The following is a 22263-nucleotide window of genomic DNA, read 5'->3' as shown; positions in this document are numbered from 1 at the left end:
ATCAGCTTTATCGCCAAGTATGCTTACACATACAAGGAATTTGTCTTGGTGACAGGAGCTTCCAGTGTACAACAATACAAAAACAATACAAAAACAGCAGCAAGACATAGATAATAATAATAAAAATAAAAAATTGTTATACACATACGTACATACACACACAGCCACACACATACATACATACACACATATACATACGTAGTGCAATCTAATACAAATCTGTTATGTACAGTGCAAATATTTTTTTTGGTTTTTTCAGAGGAATGAAATGGCAGAAGAGGTTGGATGTGTTGGATAAATATAAAAAAAGACTAAACTGTGTATTGCACATAGTTATTGCTCAATGGGGCAGTTTAACTGTTCATGAGCTGTATAGCCTGAGGGAAGAAACTGTTCCTGTGCCTGACGGTTCTGGTGCTCAGAGCTCTGAAGCGTCAGCCAGAAGGCAACAGTTCAAAAAGGTAGTGGGCAGGGTGAGTGGGGTCCAGAGTGATTTTTCCAGCCTTTTTCCTCACTCTGGAAGTGTATAGTTCTTGAAGGGGGGGCAAGGGGCAACCAATAATCCTCTCAGCAGTCCAAATTGACCTTTGTAGTCTTCTGATGTCTGATTTTGTAGCTGAACCAAACCAGAGAGTTATTGAAGTGCAGAGGACAGACTCAATGACCGCTGAGTAGAACTGTATCAGCAGCGCCTGTGGCAGGTTGAACTTCCTCAGCTGGCGAAGAAAGTACACCCTCTGCTGGGCCTTTTTCACAATGGAGTCAATGTGTGTCTCCCACTTCAGGTCCTGTGAGATGGTAGTGCCCAGGAACCTGAATGACTCCACTGCTGCCACAGTGCTGTTTAGAATGGTGAGGGGGGTCAATGTTGGGGTGTTCCTCCAATCCACAATCATCTCCACTGTTTTGAGCGTGTTCAGCTCAAGGTTGTTTTGACTGCACCAGACAGCCAGCTGTTGAACCTCCCTTCTGTATGCAGACTCATCGTCATCTCGGATGAGGCCGATGACAGTGGTGTCGTCTGCAAACTTCAGGAACTTGACAGAGGGGTCCTTGGCAATGTAGTCATTGGTGTAGAGGGAGAAGAGTAGTGGGGAGAGCACACATCCCTGGGGGGCACCAGTGCTGATTGTACAGGTGCTGGAAGTGAGTTTTCTTTGTCTCACAAGCTGCTGCCTGTCTGTCAGAAAGCTGGTAATCCACTGACAGGTAGACATGGGAACAGAGAGTTGGTGTAATTTATTCTGGAGTATAGCTGGGATGATGGTGTTGAAAGCCGAACTGAAGTCCACAAAAAGGATCCTTGCATATGTCCCTGGTCTGTCCAGATGTTGCAGGATATGATGCAATCCCATGTTGACTGCATCATCCACAGACCTGTTTGCTCGATAAGCATATTGAAGGGGATCTAGAAAGGGTCCAGTGATGTTCTTCAGGTGGGCCAACACCAGACTCTCAAATGATTTCATGACCACAGACGTCAGGGCGACAGGTCTGTAGTCATTAATTCCTGTGATTTTTGGTTTCTTTGGGACAGGAATAATGATTGAGCATTTGAAGCAGCATGGGACTTCACACTGCTCCAGTGATCTATTGAAAATCTGTGTGAAGATGGGGGCCAGCTGGTTAGCACAGAATCGAAGGATTGCTGATGAGACGCCATCTGGGCCTGAAGCTTTCCTCGTCTTTTTTTTCCCTTGAGACCTGGCTCACATAATCTTCACAGATCTTAAGTGCAGGTTGAGTAGCAGGAGGAGGGAGGAGGGGGGTTGCAGGAGGTGTTGGTGTTTGTGTGAAGTGAAGGTCAGAGTGGGTGTGAGGTGTGAGATTGGGCATTTCAAATCTGCAGTAGAACACATTCAGGTCATCAGCCAGTTGTAGGTCCACCACAGGGTTGGGGGTAGGAGTCCTGTAATTTGTGAGTTGTTTCATGCCACTCTGCACTGATACAGCGTCATTAGCTGAAAACTTGTTTTTCAGCTTCTCAGAGTATCTTCTTTTAGCCACTCTGATTTCCTTGTTCAGTGAGTTCATAGCCTGATTGTACAAGACTTTATCCCCACCCCTGTAAGCAACCTCTTTGGCCTGACGAAGCTGCCTGAGCTCTGCTGTAAACCACGGTTTGTTGTTGTTGAACTTTAAATAAGTCTCTGGTGGGGCATGTAATGTGCTGTTTGTATTTGGGCAGTTCACGTGTGAGATTTGCTTTGTTAAAATCCCCAAGAATAATAATAACTGAGTCTGGGTATTGTTGTTCCGTGTCTGTGATTTGATCAGCCAGCTGTTGCAGCGGCGCATTCAAACACACGTTTGGCGCGATATACACACTCACCAGAATAAACGGGGAAAGCGCGGCGAGTAGAAAGGCTTACAGTTAATAAAGAGCCCTTCCAAATTAGGACAGCACATCCTCTTTAATGTTGTTACATCTGTACACCAACTTTCATTGATATAAAAGCATGTTCCACCGCCTCTCGTTTTCCCCGTTAACTCCGCGATGCGATCCGCTCTGAACAGCTGGAAGCCCGGCAGATGTAACACGCTGTCCGGAATGGCTTCACTCCGCCAGGTTTCTGTGAAGCACAAGGCAGCAGAGTTTGAAAAGTCCTTGTTTGTGCGGGTGAGGAGATGTAGTTTGTCCATTTTGTTAGGAAGAGAGTGGAGATTCGCAAGATGAATGCTCTGCAGCGTTGTTCGAAAGCCCTGCCGACGGAGCTTGACCAGCGCACCGGCTCGTCTTCCTCGCCTGCGTCTCCTGAACAACAAAGCCGCGCCTCCAACTAAAATGTCTAGCAAAACGTCTGAATATTCAAAAACCGGGAAAAGACTGTCTGGTATAAGCTGTCGAATGTTCAGCAGTTCGTCTCTGGTAAAACTGACTGGAAAAAGATTACTAAACACAGGACAAATAAACAAAAATAACAAAACAATAGGAGCGCTCCACACCGAGGCGGCCATCCGTGGCACAATCATGATGTATGATGATTTATTTTATTTTTTTTATAAATAAATCAGCCACAATTCAGAACACACACACACACACCAAAATGAATTGGTGAGACCATAACACATCTACAATGCTGAACACACACACAAACATTCATCTTGTTACAACCAGGGATAAATTAGGTTATTACTTGTTATTCTACTTATTTCAGGTATGCAAAAACTGACAAAAATAACCTCAAACAAATCAAACTAAATGCTAAACTTTGACAAAAGTAGTCTTTGATAATGTTTAAATATATATCTAAATGCAGAACTTGTGACAAAATCTAGAAATCATCTTCTCTTCAACCATGGATGAATAAGAAGCTCTCTGCAGCCAACTAGTGTTTATACTTGTAATTTCATCTGTTTTTTATTTTTATTTATTTATTTATTAATTTATTTATTTTTTTATGGACAGCACAGTTTGATTCTTGAGACTTTAAGCTTACAAATGGTATATAATTTGAGGACTGGTTCAGTATTTCAGAAAATATTCATAAGAAAACACAAAAAAGTCCATTTTCAAGCTCAAGCTCAAGGTCAAATAGGTAAATATATTAGTAAATAAAATACAAAAGATCTGAATACTAAAAGCTTGTAAATGCAGTTAGTTATGTAATGAAACATTAAAATGTGTCACCTAACAAGTCATGCACTATAGTAAAAGTGTTTGGATGTCATAAAATAGCATTGTGAACTGAACTGATAATCTGCCACGGGAATGACAACGAGGCTGTGAGGAATAGATGTATAGTCTCTTCAATGGGCTGGACTGCAGTTTAAAGTGTTTTTGGATCATTCCGCAGACAAAACTTTGAAAAAAATATCTTTCCAAGAACATTTAGTAGACAAAAAACTCCAGACAACATGAGTTGTGGAAAATCAGATGGGATATTGGAGCTTTATACAGCTTTATACCGTTCATGCCATTGAAGAGATGGTAAGTCTATCCCTCACATCCTCATTTTCATTCCTGTTAAAAATCAAAGATGGCACTAGCGTGAATAAGGTCTGTAACATGCAGCTAACCATATAGGCATAGTTAAGATCAAGTGTGACCAAATATTAAAGCTCGGGATGGCAAATGTAAAGGTTTAAGAACTAGGCATTGAAAAATCCATATTGATCGACAACTATTGTCACTTCACCCTCCCCCACCCCCTAAATGTCTATGGTGGTTACGGCCTTAGTTAGGACAGCAAAACACATAGCCTTGTTGACTTTTAAAAGGAAGGAGAAACCCCTGTATCCCTGTATTCCCATATCTTTTGCTGTTGATATCAAAGGCTGAACATCCAATCAAACTCTAAGATATGTTGGCACAAATGTATCTGTCACTTGGTATAAGTCACTTGATGTCCAATATAAAATCTCTTGTTAATCAAGAGTGAAAAGTAAAGTGTCTTGCACAATGCTTCATAAATAAAGTTTAGCAAATGAAACACACAACGCACAGCCAACACCAGGAGTTAGGTAGATAGAGTAACACTTACTTAACACTTGGGAGCCATGTTAATATGACTGGATCAAATATTAATGATATAGACAGTCAAACCATATTGTGGTAAATCACTTGTTTAAAATAAATGGCACATGGTTTGATATTTTATTATCTAATGCAATGGCATGTATTCATTTTTTAATTGTTGTTTTACTGTCTAAATAAATTCGAGGGCCACTGTATATTCCGTTCCAATATTTTTTTGTGACATAAATTTGATTATTTATATATATATATATATATATATATATATATATATATATATATATATATTAGTTTTTTATGCAGTATCAATGAAAATCATACATAATAAAATATGTAATATATGCCATATATCAAATTAATATTAATAATAAATCCCAAAATCATATTGGTGGGTTATTTCATTTGATTCGTTAGCATATTAGTAATGAGAAATTAGTTATGACTAATAAGTGAAGTGATTTGCAAGTAATTCATTTTACATATAGCTCATATAGCTCAGTGACTCATAACTGTTGTGCCATGATACACTTTAATTTCTGTCAAACACCTGTTGCCTTTCTAACTGTGAACTATAATGCAGCAAATTATTTCAAAGTGATTGTTTTTTCCAGCTCCATTGAAAATGACCCATTGCTACCCAAAAAATCTAAACCATATGCTGGAACTGGAAGTAAAAGACTAATTCAACACTTTATACTAAAATATATAGGTACATTTATATCAGCTGAAATTGAGACACTGTCAATCCTGAAGAAAACTGAGAACAAAGTCACTAAATAATTCACTGTGACACTTAATCCACTTGCTTTTTCTTTTTCTTTTTCTTTTTTTTCTTTTTTCTTTTATTTAGAACACAGAACACAGGGGTTTTTTCTAATTTGGCCACTTACCTTTCCAAAGGTCCTCTGTGGTTGTTCCAAGGCCATCTGTGTGTTTGTGTTGGTTGTACAGAGAGGTTTCTGTGCTAGCATTCCTGTGCCCTCTGCATTTCACTTCACATGATTGAGAGTGTAGAGCTGTGATAACTCTGGAGTCTTGTATGCTTCCATTTATAGAGCAAAAAAAAAAAAAAGCCACAAATAGACTGCAGACAGCAGGGAGCCCCTCCAGGCTCTTATGACAACAATTACCACTAGATCATCGTCGATGATGACTGGATGAACTTCTTCTGGAATCATCACAGACTGGATCACTGAAAATGCTGAAAAAGCAAAAGGTTGAATGTGTAATTAGAGTCACTGTATTGTTTTATCATTGTTTCACATTATTTTATTTGCTTCCTGCAGTTTGTTCCCAGATATAATGCCTGCCCTATGGCAAAAAAATTTACATTTTTTATTTTTGGATTAAGACTAATTATTTTGTGATAACGACCTACTGACTATACATATACATTACCTTCTTACTTAACAAATAAATAAATAAATGGACATAAAACTATTTTCAGTAGAAACTATTGTAACAATTTACATCCATGTATTCTTTGTTAAAGTTATAGTTTACCCACAAATGAAAATTCTCTCATCATTTACTCTCCCTCATGCCATCCCAGTTGTGTATGACTTTCTTTCTTCCGCAGAACATAAATTAAGCTTTTTAGAAGAATATCTCAGTTCTGTAGGTCCATACAATGCAAGTGAATGGTGACCAGAACTTTGAAGCTCCAAGAAGCACATAAAGGCAGCATAAAAGTAATCCATAATATTCCATTGTTTTAATCCAAAAAGCGATATGATATGTGTGGGTGAGAAACAGATAAAAATGCCTGTTTTTTTGTTTGTTTGTTTTTTACTATCAATCTCCACTTTCACTTTCACATTTCACAATCTCTTTTTTGTTTTTGGCTATTCAAATTTTTTCATACATATTGCCACCTACTGGACAGGGCGGAAAATGTTATAGTTAAAACGTACTTAAATATTGATCTGTTTCTCACCCACAGCCATCATATTGCCTCATTCACCAGGCTTTATTATATGATATATGCTGTGAATGAGCATGAAGATCTGAAAAGTGTTTTTTACAGAGGACTTTAGGTAACTAGGACTAGTTAAATTGGGACAGCACTCGGAGTAGCACCATTCTTTTGACATCAGTGTGACCAGGAAAGTGACAACACAAGTGTGTCAAGACATTCTAGAATATAGAATATACAGTAAATACAAAGTGGACTGTAGCAAAATGACATAATCCCTCCTTTTTAATCTCACTATAAAAGTCTATTTGTCCTGCATGAAATAAATAATTAATTCATTAAATCATTAAGTTTGAACTGGTGTTTTATTAAACCTTTACAACATGTACTATAGTTTAAAATGTGCAGTATTTCGCAAGTACTGGATAAAATGTGCCCTTTTTAATGCATGTTGCTACAACTGCATTTAGATTATTTATAATTAGTTGGGTGCAATTTAATTAAAATGTTAGCTACTGTAATATACAGTATTCTTTATCTAGTATTCTCTATCTGTCTTTATCTGCTACGTACTTAAGCATGTGATACAATGTACTTATTATATAGATATGTGTTGTTGCATTGTACTTACATTTAAAGTACCTGCATTTAATGGAATTTGTAGTTTTACTGTTAACCTTATCCCTAAGCTAACCCTAACCAAACCATTACCCTAAAACCTAACTCTGACCCCTAACCCCAACCCTACCCCTACCGCTGCTCCTAGACCTACCTGTCCCTCAACCTCAATAGCAGCAAATGTGAATCTTGTGAGAATTTTACAGAACAACATGTTCAGGTTCCCACGCATCCTAGAAAACCTGGAATTTTGCAATGCAGTTTTCCAGTCATGGAAAAGTCATGGAAAATTAGAAAAATACTAAAATACTAAATATCCTGGAAAATAGTCATTTGTCCTAGAAAATATTTTTGTATAATAAAACAGTTTGACTGTGTTGCTAGCAAGGTTTCCGTTACATGTACAAAAACATGGTAACAATTGGGACTCGGAATAGGGCTGTGTTCCATTTCAAATTTGTATTCCCTTCCCTCACTAACTTTACTCCATCTCATGGATTCGGATGTACGTCACTGCTTACCTTGTGCAAGGGTCCACTACTGGGAGGCCAGCAGGGGGTGCTCACCCTGCAGTATGTGTGGGTCCTAATGCCCCAGTATAGTGACGGGGACACTATACTGCAAAAAAGCTTTATACCGTCTTTCAGATGAGATGCAACCCCGGTGTCCTGGCCAAATTCCCCCCATTGGCCCTTATCAATTATGCCCCCTAATAATCTCCATCCCTGAATTGGCTACATCACTCTACTCTCTTCTCCACCAATAGCTGGTGTGTGGTGGGCATTCTGGCGCACTATGGCTGCCGTCGCATCATCCAGGTGGATGCTGCACACTGTTAGTGGTTGAGGAGATTCCCCCTATACTATGTAAAGTGCTTTAAGTGCCTAGAAAAGCGCTATATAAATGTAAGGAATTATTATTATTATTCATTATTATTACAGGCGGAAGATGTGCATTGGTATGAAATGGAATGCCCTAAACCCTTCATCACTTTGAGAACACCATGGAGCCCATCATGGAGTCCGTGGTCGTGCTTGCAATAGGACTGATGTGAGTTATTTGGCGTTTTTGCATCTCCGAACACAACATCTTCACAGATTGATGCAATCCATCAATCAATCAATGTTTATTTATAAAGCACATTTAAAAACAACCGAGGTTGACCAAAATGCTGTACAGTAAATAAAAGGAATATATTAAGACAAAAAAAAAAAAAAAAAAAAATAAGCAAACAATAAACAATCATGAATATAAAGTCTTAAGTCTTAGTAAGTCTTAAGAGAAGATTTAAATGCAGAGATGGATGGAGCATGTCTGATATAAAGAGGAAGGTTATTCCAAAATTTCGGACCAGTGGTAGTGAAGGCGCGATCACCTTTAAGTTTGGCTTTAGGGACAGTGAGTAGGCCATGGTCACACGAACTTAAGGTTCGAGAAGGAGTGTACGGGAGCAATAAATCAGTTAAGTATTGAGGAGCCAGATTATTGAGGGCTTTGTAGACAAATAATACGATTTTAATCAATCCTATACTTGACAGGGAGCCTTAAATAATCAATCCTATACTTAACGTAGGCGTAATATGGTCATATTTGCGCTTCTCTTTGAGAAGCCTAGCAGCTGCATTTTATACTAGTTGCAGATGAGAAATGGAAGACTGAGAGACGCCGTAATACAGCGAGTTACAGTATTCTAGCCAAGATGTTACAAAGGCATGGATTACGGTTTCAAAATTACTCGTGGATAAAAAGGGCTTAACTTTAAAATGAAGGCGAAGATGAAAATCCTTAGGGCCAAACAAAATGATTTCAGACTTCTTTTCGTTAAGGTTTAAAATATTACTTGAAAGCCATAGTTTAAATTCAATTAGGCAATCCAACAGCAGCTGAAGTGAGTTTTTAATGTTACGGTGTAAGGGAAGTAGATTTGGGTGTCGTCGGCATAGAAATGAAAAGACACTCCACACAGGCCAGAGGGAGCAAATACAGGGAAAACAACACCGGACCAAGAATTGATCCCTGCGGAACACCACAACCAAGAGGTATATGCAGTCCCACACTCAGGTGTTTGTTTATTTTTTTCGTAAAGGCTTATTTCAAATTCTTGTTTGTGAAGAATTTTTTTGTAAATATTATACGTTTGACTGGTTTTATATTTTGGAATCGACATATTGCTCCAAAAGTCTGATAGCTGTTTAACTGTGATAGCTAATAATAAATGCTTTGATTATTGCAGTGTAGTAACTCTACAACAATTTATTTTTATTTAAATAATGGTAATGTTGAGTAGTGCTTTTGGTAATATTGAAAAAGTACCTGATATAGAGATTTTATTTGAAAATGTGTAATGTAATAATATTTGTAATGTACAGGGTTGGGAGGGTTACTTTTGAAATGTATTCCACTACAGATTACAGAATACATGCTGTAAAATGTAATTTGTAAACGTATTCCGTTAGATTACTCAAGGTCAGTAACGTATTCTAAATACTTTGGATTACTTCTTCAGCACTGGTAGATTTTTTCACTTGTTTTGATTATAAAAACTCTGCCAGTACAGTAAGATAAAATACACATGTTAAAAATACATCCTCTGAAAGACCTAAATATCTTATGCAGTGTTGTTTCTAAAACAAGATCAATCAAATTGATCTTGTTTTAAGGATTTTTAGATATTTTTACAGGAAAACAAAAAAATTATTATCAAGAATATGATTTTTGTCCTAATATCAAAGGTCTTACTAGAAAAAAAGAAATTATTATCCAACGTGAATTTTCTTGATAAAAAAATATGATCGTGCCTGGTAACGTGCATGTAAAATGGCTAGAAATAGCATTTTTAGAAATGTGTAACCTATGTACAATACATTTAAAATATGAATTCCCGTGTTCAAATCAATATCTGTTCACATTTGTGTGACAGCTGAAGGGTGCACGGCAATTAACTATAAACATTATTTTTAATTTGTTGAGAGGAAAAGCAATAACATTTATATGAAAAGTGTTTTGAAAGGAACTTAAAAGTAAAGTAATTAGTAATGTGATTACTTTTCAATGAAGTTATTAGTGAGGTAATCTGATTACAATTTTAGAGAGGTAATAAGTACTTTTTTTAATGGATTACATTTCAAATAACTTACCCAACACTGTTTATAATGACTTATTAGTAAACATTAATGAACCCCTTTATAAATCCCTAACACAGGGAACATTAATGTATAGTGTCACCCAAAACTGTCATAAAAGTAGTTCATACAACTCATGCATCCTATCCCAAAAACAAGACATATGGTAGGTTTTGGTGAGAAACAACCCGAAATCCAAAGTTATTTGTGCACTTTAATAAGTGCATTAGGGAAGCTTGTTTACGCTTAATCCACACAAAAGCAAAAACAGTGCAAGTTCTCAAATGAACTCTTGAACAAGTAGACTCAATTGTCCAAATACTTTTGGGGTCACTAAATATCTTATTTGGTAAGTCTTTGAGATATTTAAAAACATCAATAAAAAAGGAATTATTTTGAGATTTTTTTTTGGAAGAAATTGCTGCATTCAGGTACAAACAAGAATTTGTTCTTGAAATAATTTCTCATCAGCTTTTCGAAGACACCTCTCTGGAGCATCACCATGCAACTAAAATCGTGATTCATCACTCCACACAACTCTGCTGAACCACTCTGAATCAAACTTTCCATATTCTGCCAAAAACTTTGATGTTTTTCCGAGACAGGAATGGCTTTTTGACACATATTTTAGACACAAAACCTGCATTAGATAACCTTCTTGTTATTGCTCTTCTCGAAAGTGTTGTTTTCTGAGGTCTTGAATTCTGCTGACAGTTTTTGTAGGCTTTTTTTCCTGTCTTTGAGAACTGTGAGAATTTCAGCTGGTGCTCACCCCTGCATGAAGAGGCTTTTGGGCCATCCAGATTCTTTCTTTCTGGCAACATCACCTGTTGTTTCAAAGCGCTGATCTATTCTCTTAATAGCTGATAGAGAAATAGGTTTTTTTTTTCTCTGCCTTTAGGGTCTTGTAAACTTCAGAATAAGTGCAGCTGGCCTGACGCAGACCAGTTATGTGGTTTCTGACAGCAACCCCTGCATGATATTTAGCTTTTATTTGGAGCAGATTTTCTCACTTCTTTACCTTTGGACTTTTGGACAATTCTGCATATTGTAGATCTCTCCCTGCTCTATCACTCCTGGTTCCATTTATGAGCTTGTTATTAGGCCTTTGATGGGCTGCATCAGATGTGGCAGATCACCAACTAATGACTAATCTTTTAAGAAAAAAAAAAAAAAAAACATCCCAGAAGATATTTTTTGGAAAAATGTGTACACCCAGACATGTGTTAGCTTGAATTTTACATCATACCAGATAGCATACGACCATTGAAACAATGCTAAATCAATGTTGATATGTCAACGTTAATGGTATTGAATTAAAGTTACAAGGTGATGTTGGTTCAATATTAGTTTTGCACCCTCAGTTAATGTTGAAACAATATTGAAAAAATTTCAACAAAAAAATCAATGCTGATGTCACTGAATCAATGTTACAGTGTGATGTTGATCTACATCACTATTGTTGAATCAATGCTGAAATTTCAACAAGAAAACAATGGTAATGATGTTGAATTATCTGATGCTGGTTCAATATCACTTTTGCACCCTCAGTTAATGTTGTAACAATGCTGAAATTTCAACAAAAAAATCAATGTTAATGTCACTGAATCAACATTACACTGCAATGTTGATTCTACATCACTTTTGTTGTATCAACCTTGAAATATCAACATAAAATCAACGTTAATGTCATTGAATCAGCGTTACACTGCAATGTTGATTCTATATCAAATTTTTTTTAACTAAATCGAAATTACTTCATTGAATCAACATGACAATCTGATGTTGATTCTACATCACCTTTGTACCTACAGTTAATGTTGAAACAATATTACAATTTCAGCGTAAAATTAATGTTAGAATGTGATCACTTTTGCATCCTGCGTTAGTGTTGAAACGACATTAAAGTATCAACAAAGACTCAAGACATTTGGTTAAAAACAATTATATTAATAAAAACTTTCACATAGTCTTTTGAGTTTATCTTCATGACAAAAGTAAAAACAGTAAAAATAAAAAGGTTGTTGGAGGCACCAGAGGAACTGCTCCCACACTCATTTACTGAATCAAGGCATCTAAAACAGAATAGATCAAAGAGAAAAAATAATAACAGTAAGATTAAGATCACAGGAACAGAACAGAAATTTAGTTTGTACAGTCCAGTGGTGTCACTTTTGACAATCAATCTTGTAGACCAAGGGCGTAGCAAAGAAATTCCTTTTGGGTGGGTCTCAATAAAAATGGATGGCCCCCAATATATATATATATATATATATATATATATATATATATATATATATATATATATTTTTTTTTTTTTTTTTATCAAATTTGTCTTAACAAAGAAGCGGAGCATTCAAACAGTTCTTTCACACTTTCAGAAATCAGAATTCATGCATTTTTTTTTTTTTTTTTTTTTTACTATTTTATAAATATATATTTGAAGTCAAAGGATAACCTCTAATATTCTGGGTGGGCCTAGGCCTAATTTGGGTGGGCCCAGGCTGTAGAAGCACTGTACCTCTGTCCTGTGCATTTTGGATGTCTCCCTTATTGAACACACCTGATTCCATTCATCTCATTAATAGATGTTCAATGACCTGAATTGGTGTCAGAAAAGAAAAACATCCAAAATGTGCAGTGGCAACAGACAATTATGAAAATATATGTTTTTTCTTGATTCTTTTAATAGTGTCTAATATATTTTCTGCCTCATTCTATTGAGAAAATCCATGCAAAATCACCTATGTTTTTTTTTGTAAGAGCTGTTGATTTAAAGTTGCATTAATTTTCCAAAAGTTAAATGTTCTTCCTAAAAATTGCTAGATTAATCATTTATCAAAATAATCATTATTTGCAGAAAGTTCACTTAAAGTTGGCTAGTTCAACTAGCAATAGCATCTAGTCACCACATCATTTTGGTATTTTACAATAATCCACACAATGCAAGGCATAAACAATCTGTTATAAAACTATTCACTAATAATCAGTTTGCCACCATCCAACACTGAAACATTGTAAGACAAATTCAATCCTTTCCTTACCTGATATAGCTCCAAAGATGTGAGGCACAGGTCGGTTCTTTCCAGATCCCAGGTGATCACGATAGACAAAACATCAATGTATTTTTTTAAATCACTCCATCATGAGGTGCTTCTTATTTCTTTAAATGTGTATCATTATTATTATTATTTATTTTTAAATACATGAAGACAATTTCTAAGAAAGAAGTTTATTAGATTAAACAAAAATAAAAAAAATAGCATGAAGCATTTTAACAGCATGGTCACAAAACATAGTGGAAGCTCTGCCCACCCACAGTCTACACCTATTTATAGGCATGGGTAATAGAAATGCTGCTCCAGCTGGATAAATCTGTAATTGTAACAGAATATAGGCTGAGCCTGGATTTGCTGCAGAGTTAGACAGAATAGATGCAACAGATGCTATGCAAGTGCAGAATCAAAAAAGGAAATTAAAGCAGTACATGTGTAAAATGGAATAACCTTGCTCTCTCAAGTGTCACTTCTGAGTGACGTCAATCACTGATGATTTTGCACAGAATGCATTTCTACTGTAATTTAAGGGATCTGCCATAATGTTGTTTGAACTTTTTTTTCAATGAAGACATTCCTAATAAATCTTGATAAAACAAGATGCACTTTTTAAGTGGCCTATGTGGAAATGTTTCTTCAAAGTATTTTCACACTTTTAAAATTAATGTATTTAACAAATGTCAGTAATAGAATCCAAGATCAAAAAGATAAAAATAATGATAAATGTTTTTTTTTTTTTTTTTTAAACAAGCCATGTAGAACATCCTGTTGACTCTGCTCTAATTGAAGCCCCATTCACTATCAACAGTTGCAACTCATTTCTGCTAATGTGATAGCAGCCTTTAAAAGTGAGTGTGTGTTTGGTTCTCATGGTAGCACCTTGTTCCTACAGTTTGGGCCTGTCATCAGCAGTGTCTTTTGTGTGAATGATACAATAAAGTCACAACCACATTAACACCATAATACTACCAATCTGTTAGAATGTCTGCAATAATTAATTGGAGTATGGACTATTTTGTGTGTACTGGCATTGGTCATGCAATAAATTATGCAAGTGGACATATGTCTCATGATGTCAAGACTGACACAACATTGCGATAATTCCCCTAAGATCCAGAATTCCATGACATCCCTAAATATTTTACAACCAGTAAAACAAAGTGCATTAGGTGGTTCAACTAATAAAACTTCTGTAAAGAATGCACCTGTTTTCTTGCTACCTGGACTGAGGCAAGTCACTACGCCACCACGAGGACTTTGGGAATTGGACATTCCAAATTGGGGAGAAAAAAAAAAACATTGAAATATCTATCACAACCAAACTGAAAAATCTAAATTGTATCAACAGCACCTTGCTATCTGGGTAAGACTTTTGTATAGGATGCACCTGTTTTCTCACTAACGAAGAAGCATCAATTAGAGTACTGAGAAGTGTAACCGGTCCTGCTCGATTCACTCCAAGCAGGTTTCAAACCGGTGTCAGCTGGTATGGGAGGTGGGCACACTAGGCCAGGGAAGTGAGGTTTACACATACCACACAGCCATCTTGTACCAGCTGGCTCCCGTTACAGAAGCACACATGATCTCGTGGTCATCAACCACAAATCAATGGTAGTTCAATGTCGCTGTCTCCACCCATGTGTGCAGTTGGCTTTCATTTAAATTTCAATGTTGTTCCAGCATACTTTAAATGTTGAAATTTCAATCTCAACCAAAATGATGGTTTGGACAAAAAATCAACATTGTATCAATGTCTCCTTGCTATCTGGGATTATTTTACCTTTGCATACAAGAAGAATATATAAATGATTTTCCCTGTTTCCAGCTTTTTCCCCAAACAGTTCACCAGGAGTGCATTTGTTTAATTCTTGCTAATTTTCTGACCAATGATTTGTTGTAGAGACCACTAAAAGCTTAGTGTTTTGCTATTTTGGGCTTGATTCTTTTTTCTTTTTTTTTTTTTTCAGGAGACAGACCCTTTTCCTATTTGGCTTCTAAACTATGGAACATTCTTCCTAGCATTGATCAGGACACACTCTCTCAGTTTAAATCTAGACTAAATACTCATCTCTTCAGCCATGCATACACCTAATTTATCCCTCAACTCATAGTTAAGTTGCATTAGTCAGGTCTGCCGTAACCAGAAACACTTCTCATTTTCTATAACACTTCTTTAAAGTGAATGGAATCTACGCTTAGATTATTCTTTTTGTTTACCTGTTCCATCCTCTCGATACATATCCCAAGGTTACCAGAGCCTGCCAGATCCAGTCCCGGTCCTGTCCGATGTCCTACTTCCACTGCTATGTGTCGATAAATGATGACTACTAACTGCAGTCTGTGCCAGCTAGACATTATTTCAGTCTACAAAGATGGACTTCACAGAGGATGAACTGCTGCAAACTCTGACTGTAAGACAGAGGATACTTCACTGGCCACTGCCTGACCCTTGGACTTAGGATGGGCTTCACCAGAAATGAACTGCAACAATCTTCCAGCTGGACTGCGATGCCACTCACTAAACTCTACCTGCATCATCTTGGTATTAGGATGGACTACACTCTCTTAAAAATGGAATACATAGACTACAAATTAATGCAAACTAAAGACTTCATCGGACAAATAACAAAGGACAATGCATCTATGTGCACTCCTGCAATTAATTCAAGATGGACTTCTGTTCATCAGTTCAAAGTGCAGTCCTTCAGTTCAAAGACACTTAATCATTAATCTTCAGTTTATATACTTTGTAAAACGTTACTGTAATCTAATTTAATTTTGTGGTAACATAGTATGAATGAATGAATGAATGAATGAATGTTGCATTTATATAGCACTTTCTGACACTAAACTCAAAGCGCTTTACATAGTGAACAGGGGATTCTCCTCAACCACCACCAGTGTGCAGCATTTACCTGGATGATGTGACGGCTGCCATAGTGTTCCTGTACGCTCACCACACGCCAGCTGTTTGGTGGAGAGGAGAGAGTAGAGTGATACAGCCAATTCATGGATGGAGATTATTAGGAGGCCATGATTGATAAGGGTCAATGGGGAGAATTTGACCAGGACACAGGCGTTTCACCCCTACTCTTTACAAGATGTGCCCTGGGATATTTAATGACCACAGAGAGTCAGGGCCTCGGCTTAAAGTCTCTTCTGAAAGACGGTGCCTTTTTACAGTATAGTGTCCCCGTCACTATACTGGGGCATTGGGCCTCACACAGATTGCAGGGTGAGCACCCCCTGCTGGCCTCACTAACACCTCTTCCAGCAGCAACCTTAGTTTTCCCCAGGAGGTCTTCCATCCAGGAACTGACCAGACTCAACACTGTTTTGCTTCAGTGGGCAACCAGTCTACAGGGTGATATGGCTGCTGACCAAGTAGTGTAATAGTGCAGTGGTGAAGTGTGTTGCATTTTAAATTGAAGTAATCTGATTACAGTTACTGGCATGAATAAAATTACATCATGTTTTTCATCAAACCACATGATTACTGTAAGACATTACAGCTCCATTTTCTGTTACAGCATGATTTTCTGTAAAGCTGCTTTGAAATAATGTGTGTTGTGAAAAGAGCTATACAAATAAAAACTACTTGACATTCAAAGTATTCTGACTGATACTGTTTGTTTTTGGCAGTGGGGCACATATTAATTTGAGGTATAGGCCTAACTCATCATGAAACTTCAACCCTCAAACTTTCAAACTTCATTTCATATTTTTCTAAACTGAAAACATTTCAAATGCAAGTGCCATACTGGGGGAGGACAGTGATGCATTTGTTGCAGCATAATTCATATTTGAGTTGCACACCAAACCAACCCCTGTGGGATGACTGGAAGCCCGTTGCATCAGCAGTGTGGGACACCCAGGTTCGTGTGCTGTGTTAAAACCAGGAAGAAATTGCATTTGCATTATCCATGATGACTGCGATTCTGAGGTTCCATTTTCCCTCTAGGATTACTAGTGGTGCACTGATCAGGAAATTTGAGGCCGATACCAATCTCCATTTTTTTAACACTAAGATCGGCCTTTGCCATACTTTTGCAAGTTATATGCTGCAGTTACTGTATATGTTTATGCCCCACACAATAAAATTATGGTAACACTTTACAAAAAGGTTCCATTTGTTAACATTATTTAACATTACTGTAGTTAACAACTAATTAACTTAATGTTAGTTACAACATATACTAATAATTTTTTTAAATCAAAAAGTTGTATTAGTTAACATTAATGCACTATGAACTAACATGAACTAACAATGAACAATTGCAATTGTTTGTGCATGATACCTAACATTAAATAATGTTAAAGAAATGAAACCTTTTTATAAAGTTACCAAAATTACATTAAAATTACATTAATTGTGAATTGCTAACATTTATTTGTATTGAAAACAGTTATGGATAGTTCTGTTGTTAATATCAGAAGGTCATTGTGACATATTGGTAAGCAGTAAAAACCATGAGAGCATCACACACAGTAGACATACACTATATTGCCAAAAGTATTCGCTCACCCATCCAAATAATTGAATTCAGGTGTTCCAATCACTTCCATGGCCACAGGTGTAAAATGAAGCACCTAGGCATGCAGACTGCTTCTACAAACATTTGTGAAAGAATGGGCTGCTCTCAGGAGCTCAGTGAATTCCAGCGTGGTACTGTGATAGGATGCCACCTGTGCAACAAGTCCAGTCGTGAAATTTCCTCGCTACTAAATATTCCACAGTCAACTGTCAGTGGTATTATAACAAAGTAGAAGCGATTGGGAATGACAGCAACTCAGGCCATGTAAAATGACAGAGCGGGGTCAGCGGATGCTGAGGCGCATAGTGCGCAGAGGTCACCAACTTTCTGCAGAGTCAATCGCTACAGACCTCCAAAGTTCATGTTGCCTTCAGATTAGCTCAAGAACAGTGCGTAAAGAGCTTCATGGAATGGGTTTCCATGGCCGAGCAGCTGCATCCAAGCCATACATCACCAAGTGCAATACAAAGCGTCGGATGCAGTGGTGTAAAGCACGCCGCCACTGGACTCAAGAGCAGTGGAGACGCGTTCTCTGGAGTGACAAATCACGCTTCTCCATCTGTCAATCTGATGGACGAGTCTGGGTTTGGCGGTTGCCAGGAGAACGGTACTTGTCTGACTGCATTGTGCCAACTGTGAAGTTTGGTGGAGGAGGGATTATGGAGTGGGGTTGTTTTTCAGGAGCTGGGCTTGGCCCCTTAGTTCTAGTGAAAGGAACTCTGAATGCTTCAGCATACCAAGAGATTTTGGACAATTCCATGCTCCCAACTTTGTGGGAACAGTTTGGGGATGGCCCCTTCCTGTTCCAACATGACTGCGCACCAGTGCACAAAGCAAGGTCCATAAAGACATGGATGAGCGAGTTTGGTGTGGAAGAACTTGACTGGCCTGCACAGAGTCTTGACCTCAACCCGATAGAGCACCTTTGGGATAAATTTGAGCGAAGACTGTGAGCCAGGCCTTCTCGTCCAACATCAGTGTCTGACCTCACAAATGCGCTTCTGGAAGAATGGTCAAAAATTCCCATAAACACACTCCTAAACCTTGTGGAAAGCCTTCCCATAATAGTTGAAGCTGTTATAGCTGCAAAGGGTGGGCCGACATCATATTAAACCCTATGGATTAAGAATGGGATGTAACTTAAGTTCATATGCGTCTAAAGGCAGGTGAGCGAATACTTTTGGCAAAATATTGTATGTTCAAAAATAAGACAGACATCCATTACAAGCTCTAAAACTGCTCCAGTGAGAAATCATTAATATCTATGATTTGTTTACTGTCTTTGGCATTTTGCTGTAACACAAATCACTAATTATTAAGCAAATGCGTGAAGACCCGGTGCTGTTATGGTTAAAATGTAATTGCTGTGATTAGTGGTATTGTGACCAACATTAATCTGATTTAAATTGGGATCCTCACAGAATAGTGCTGGGATGAGTGACTGATTATGAGATATTGAGAGCACCTGGAGAGTGCGCATGTTTGATTGACACCGAGAGCACTTATGTTGAAGAGAGTAAAGCTAAAAGCGCTCATGAAGGCTCAAACAGTCTGTATCACTCCACAAGGCATCTGATTGTGACAACTCACATTACATCACGTGTACTCAGATTTGTATTTGCATGTTTATTTGTTGTTTATTTTGTTTTTATACCCGTTAGCAGCCTCTTTATCCTCTTCCTGCTCACTGTGCAGTGAGTCAGAATAACTACTGTATTGACTCTAGAAAATGGGCAACTTAATATTCATACACATGTAATTCTTACACATTTTTAAAAACAAAACTGAATATTCATCTGAATATATCATGTCTGAAAGTTTAAATTCATGAATGCTTAGAATTATAATTTTTTTTTTATAATTTTTTCTTTATTTATCACACATTATACATTTGCACATATACAGTGAAATTCTTCTTTTTCACATATCCCAGCTAGGCTGGGGTCAGAGTGCAGGGTCAGCCATGATACGGCGCCCCTGGAGCAGATAGGGTCAAGGGCCTTGCTCAAGGGCCCAACAGTGGCATCTTGGCAGTGCTGGGGCTTGAACCCCCGACCTTCTGATCAGTAACCCAGAGCCTTAACCACTGAGCTACCACTGCCCCTATCATTGCCAACAACATCATGCACTCTGTCATGCTTCAAGGGCTGAGCAAGGGCTGAGCAAGCACTCATTTATTAGAGTAGCAGTGTATGTGTGATTCCCTGCATGCTGCAAAAAAAATCGGCCCTAAATCTAGACAAGATCGCCGATCACAAATTTAAGACTAATATCGGCCTAAAGATTTAATTTTTTTCTCCACTGATGGTTAGGTTTGTGGTATAGTTGATAAAATATGCATTCCTCTTTACTGTATTACATCCTTTAAAGGAATAGTTCACCCCAAAATGAAAACTCTCTCATCATTTACTCACCCTCATACCATCCCAGATGTGTATGACTTTCTCTCATTTGCAGAAAACAAACGAAGATTTTCAGAAGAATATTTCAGCTCTGTTGGTCTTTACAATGCAAGTGAATGGTGACCAGAACCCTGAAGGTCTAAATATCACATAAAGGTATCATAAAAGTAATCCATAAGACTCCAGTGGTTTACTCAATGTTTCTGAAGTGATCCAATCGTTTTTGGGTGAGAATAATGCAAAATATGTACTCATTACACACTCATTTTTAAGTGAAATATCCCTTTAAAGGATCAATATTTAAAAAATGTTAACTATAAAATTTCACTTCCGGTCAGCTGTGGCATGCAAGGTCACGAGGGTCGAATACACACTGTCTCTCGCATGATCTAAGCGAGATGGAAATTTCACACGAGAACTGATGCGTGAAATATGAAAAATAAGGAAGCACAGTGTTGTTTACAACAGAGGAGGAATGTTATACAGAAACTGAATTGATGCTGCATTTGTATCTGTTTCTTTTTCAAGATGATGCTTATGTGTGCTTATCCTGGATCCCTCAAGCTACTAAAAAATGTTAGATTATGTCCGCGGGTATAATCGCAAGAGGAAAGACCAACTTTTCACAGATTCCCTATCAATAATCCTGAGCGACTGAAGCTATGGCTGCTTGCTCTTCACTGGGATATCAAAACACCCTTTGAGTCATTCGAAATATTGAGGGTGTGCAGTGAACATTTTTCCCCTGCCGATTTCAGACCAGCCAAAGGATCCGACAATATTGACATGCCAATGCACTTACGTCACACGAGAGGCAATTTGAACTCCACCTTCATGACCATTCATACCACATCTGGCCAGAAGTTTATATTTTTAGTAAAAAAAAGTATTAAACATTGAACTATTTCTTACACATACCTAACATTTCTCTTCAGAAGACATTAATTAGTTCATTGGAGTCATATGGATTACTTTTATGATGGCTATATATGCTTTTTGGAGCTTCAAGATTTTGGCATCTATTCCTTTGCATTGTGTGGACCTACAGAGCTGAAATATTCTTTCAAAAGTCTTTGTTTCTGTTCATCAGAAGAAAGAAAGTCATACACATCTGGGATAGCATGAGGATGAGTAAATGATTAGAGAATTAAAATTTTTGGACATACGGGTATAAAAGGAGCTGGCTCGCAACCACTCATTCAGATTTTCTCTTCGGAGCCGAGCGGTTGCGTTCAGTGCACTGAATTCAATCTTGCTACTTTCACCTTAAACTGCTGGATCTAAGGCGCATTTCAGCGGCTTCTCCCCCTCTGTACCCGTGGAAAGCAGAGAATGCCCCTGGGTACAAAAAGAGTATATTCTAAAAAGAGTATATTTTCTAACTAAAAGATTGGCACACACGGAACATCTTTTTAAAGATGCATTTCCGTTTGTGTATTATTCCTGGTTGCGGTCATTATCTCTCCGCGTCTGACGGCCACGATCGCTGTCTTACGTGTCTGGGTGCTGCCCACACAGAGACATCGTTCGTGGATGGGTCATGTCCTCATTGCGAGAACATGACTATGGCAACGTTGCGGTCGCGGCTTTCCTTCGTAAGAGGGCAAGCCACCCCAGCGGCTCCCCGCCTTGGTCCTTCTACCTACGGGTATGAGGCCACGTCAGTTAGCACTGGGGGTGATTTGGAGACTTCAATGGGAGCACCTCCGCCGAGTAACCCCCCACGGACCTACCATTCCTCAGCACGCTCGCTTGCCCCGATCGGGCTCTCGGATGAGACTGCCGGCTCGTCTCAGGGCGAGTTCGACCTCTTATTCGGAACCCGGGAAGACGATGAGCTCTCGATCGCAGCATCAGAGAGCGGGTTCGTCCAGTCTGACACGGAGGCCTCGGTTGGGCTTCCTCCTTCAGGTATGGTCGCCCAGTCTCAGGCTGACGCGGAGCTGACGGACATGCTTTCCTGGGTGGCCGTGAGCGTCAGGCTAGAGTTGAACCCTCCACTCTCCCCTGAACCCTCGTGGCTCGATGATTGGTTCCTGGGCCCAGAGCACCATTCACGGCCGCATTCCTCAATCTGTTCAAGATGAGAGAGGATGACAAGGCACGGTTCCTTAACGCTTCCATCTCCCAGGTTGGCC

General features: G+C 38.2%; 1 protein-coding gene across 4 annotated transcripts in view; it reads right to left on the bottom strand.

Annotated features, from left to right (window-relative positions):
• The window catches only part of mlip (muscular LMNA-interacting protein), a 97509-nt gene extending 91994 nt beyond the window's left edge, over positions 1–5515 (bottom strand). For all 4 annotated transcript variants that reach the window (XR_007892617.1, XM_051650886.1, XM_051650887.1 and 1 more), the window contains exon 1: positions 5368–5515. Coding sequence is in view for 3 of the 4 variants with exons in the window: in XM_051650886.1 (XP_051506846.1) it covers positions 5368–5448 (81 nt within the window). In the remaining variant the exon portion in view is untranslated. The remainder of the gene's footprint in view (positions 1–5367) is intronic.
• Between the last annotated feature and the right edge of the window lie 16748 nt (positions 5516–22263).

This window comes from Myxocyprinus asiaticus, chromosome 23 (assembly GCF_019703515.2).
Source record: "Myxocyprinus asiaticus isolate MX2 ecotype Aquarium Trade chromosome 23, UBuf_Myxa_2, whole genome shotgun sequence".
NCBI classification, from domain to species: domain Eukaryota; kingdom Metazoa; phylum Chordata; class Actinopteri; order Cypriniformes; family Catostomidae; genus Myxocyprinus; species Myxocyprinus asiaticus.
The sequence above is the reverse complement of the archived record's forward strand: the minus strand, read 5'-3'. Positions and strand labels throughout refer to the sequence as shown.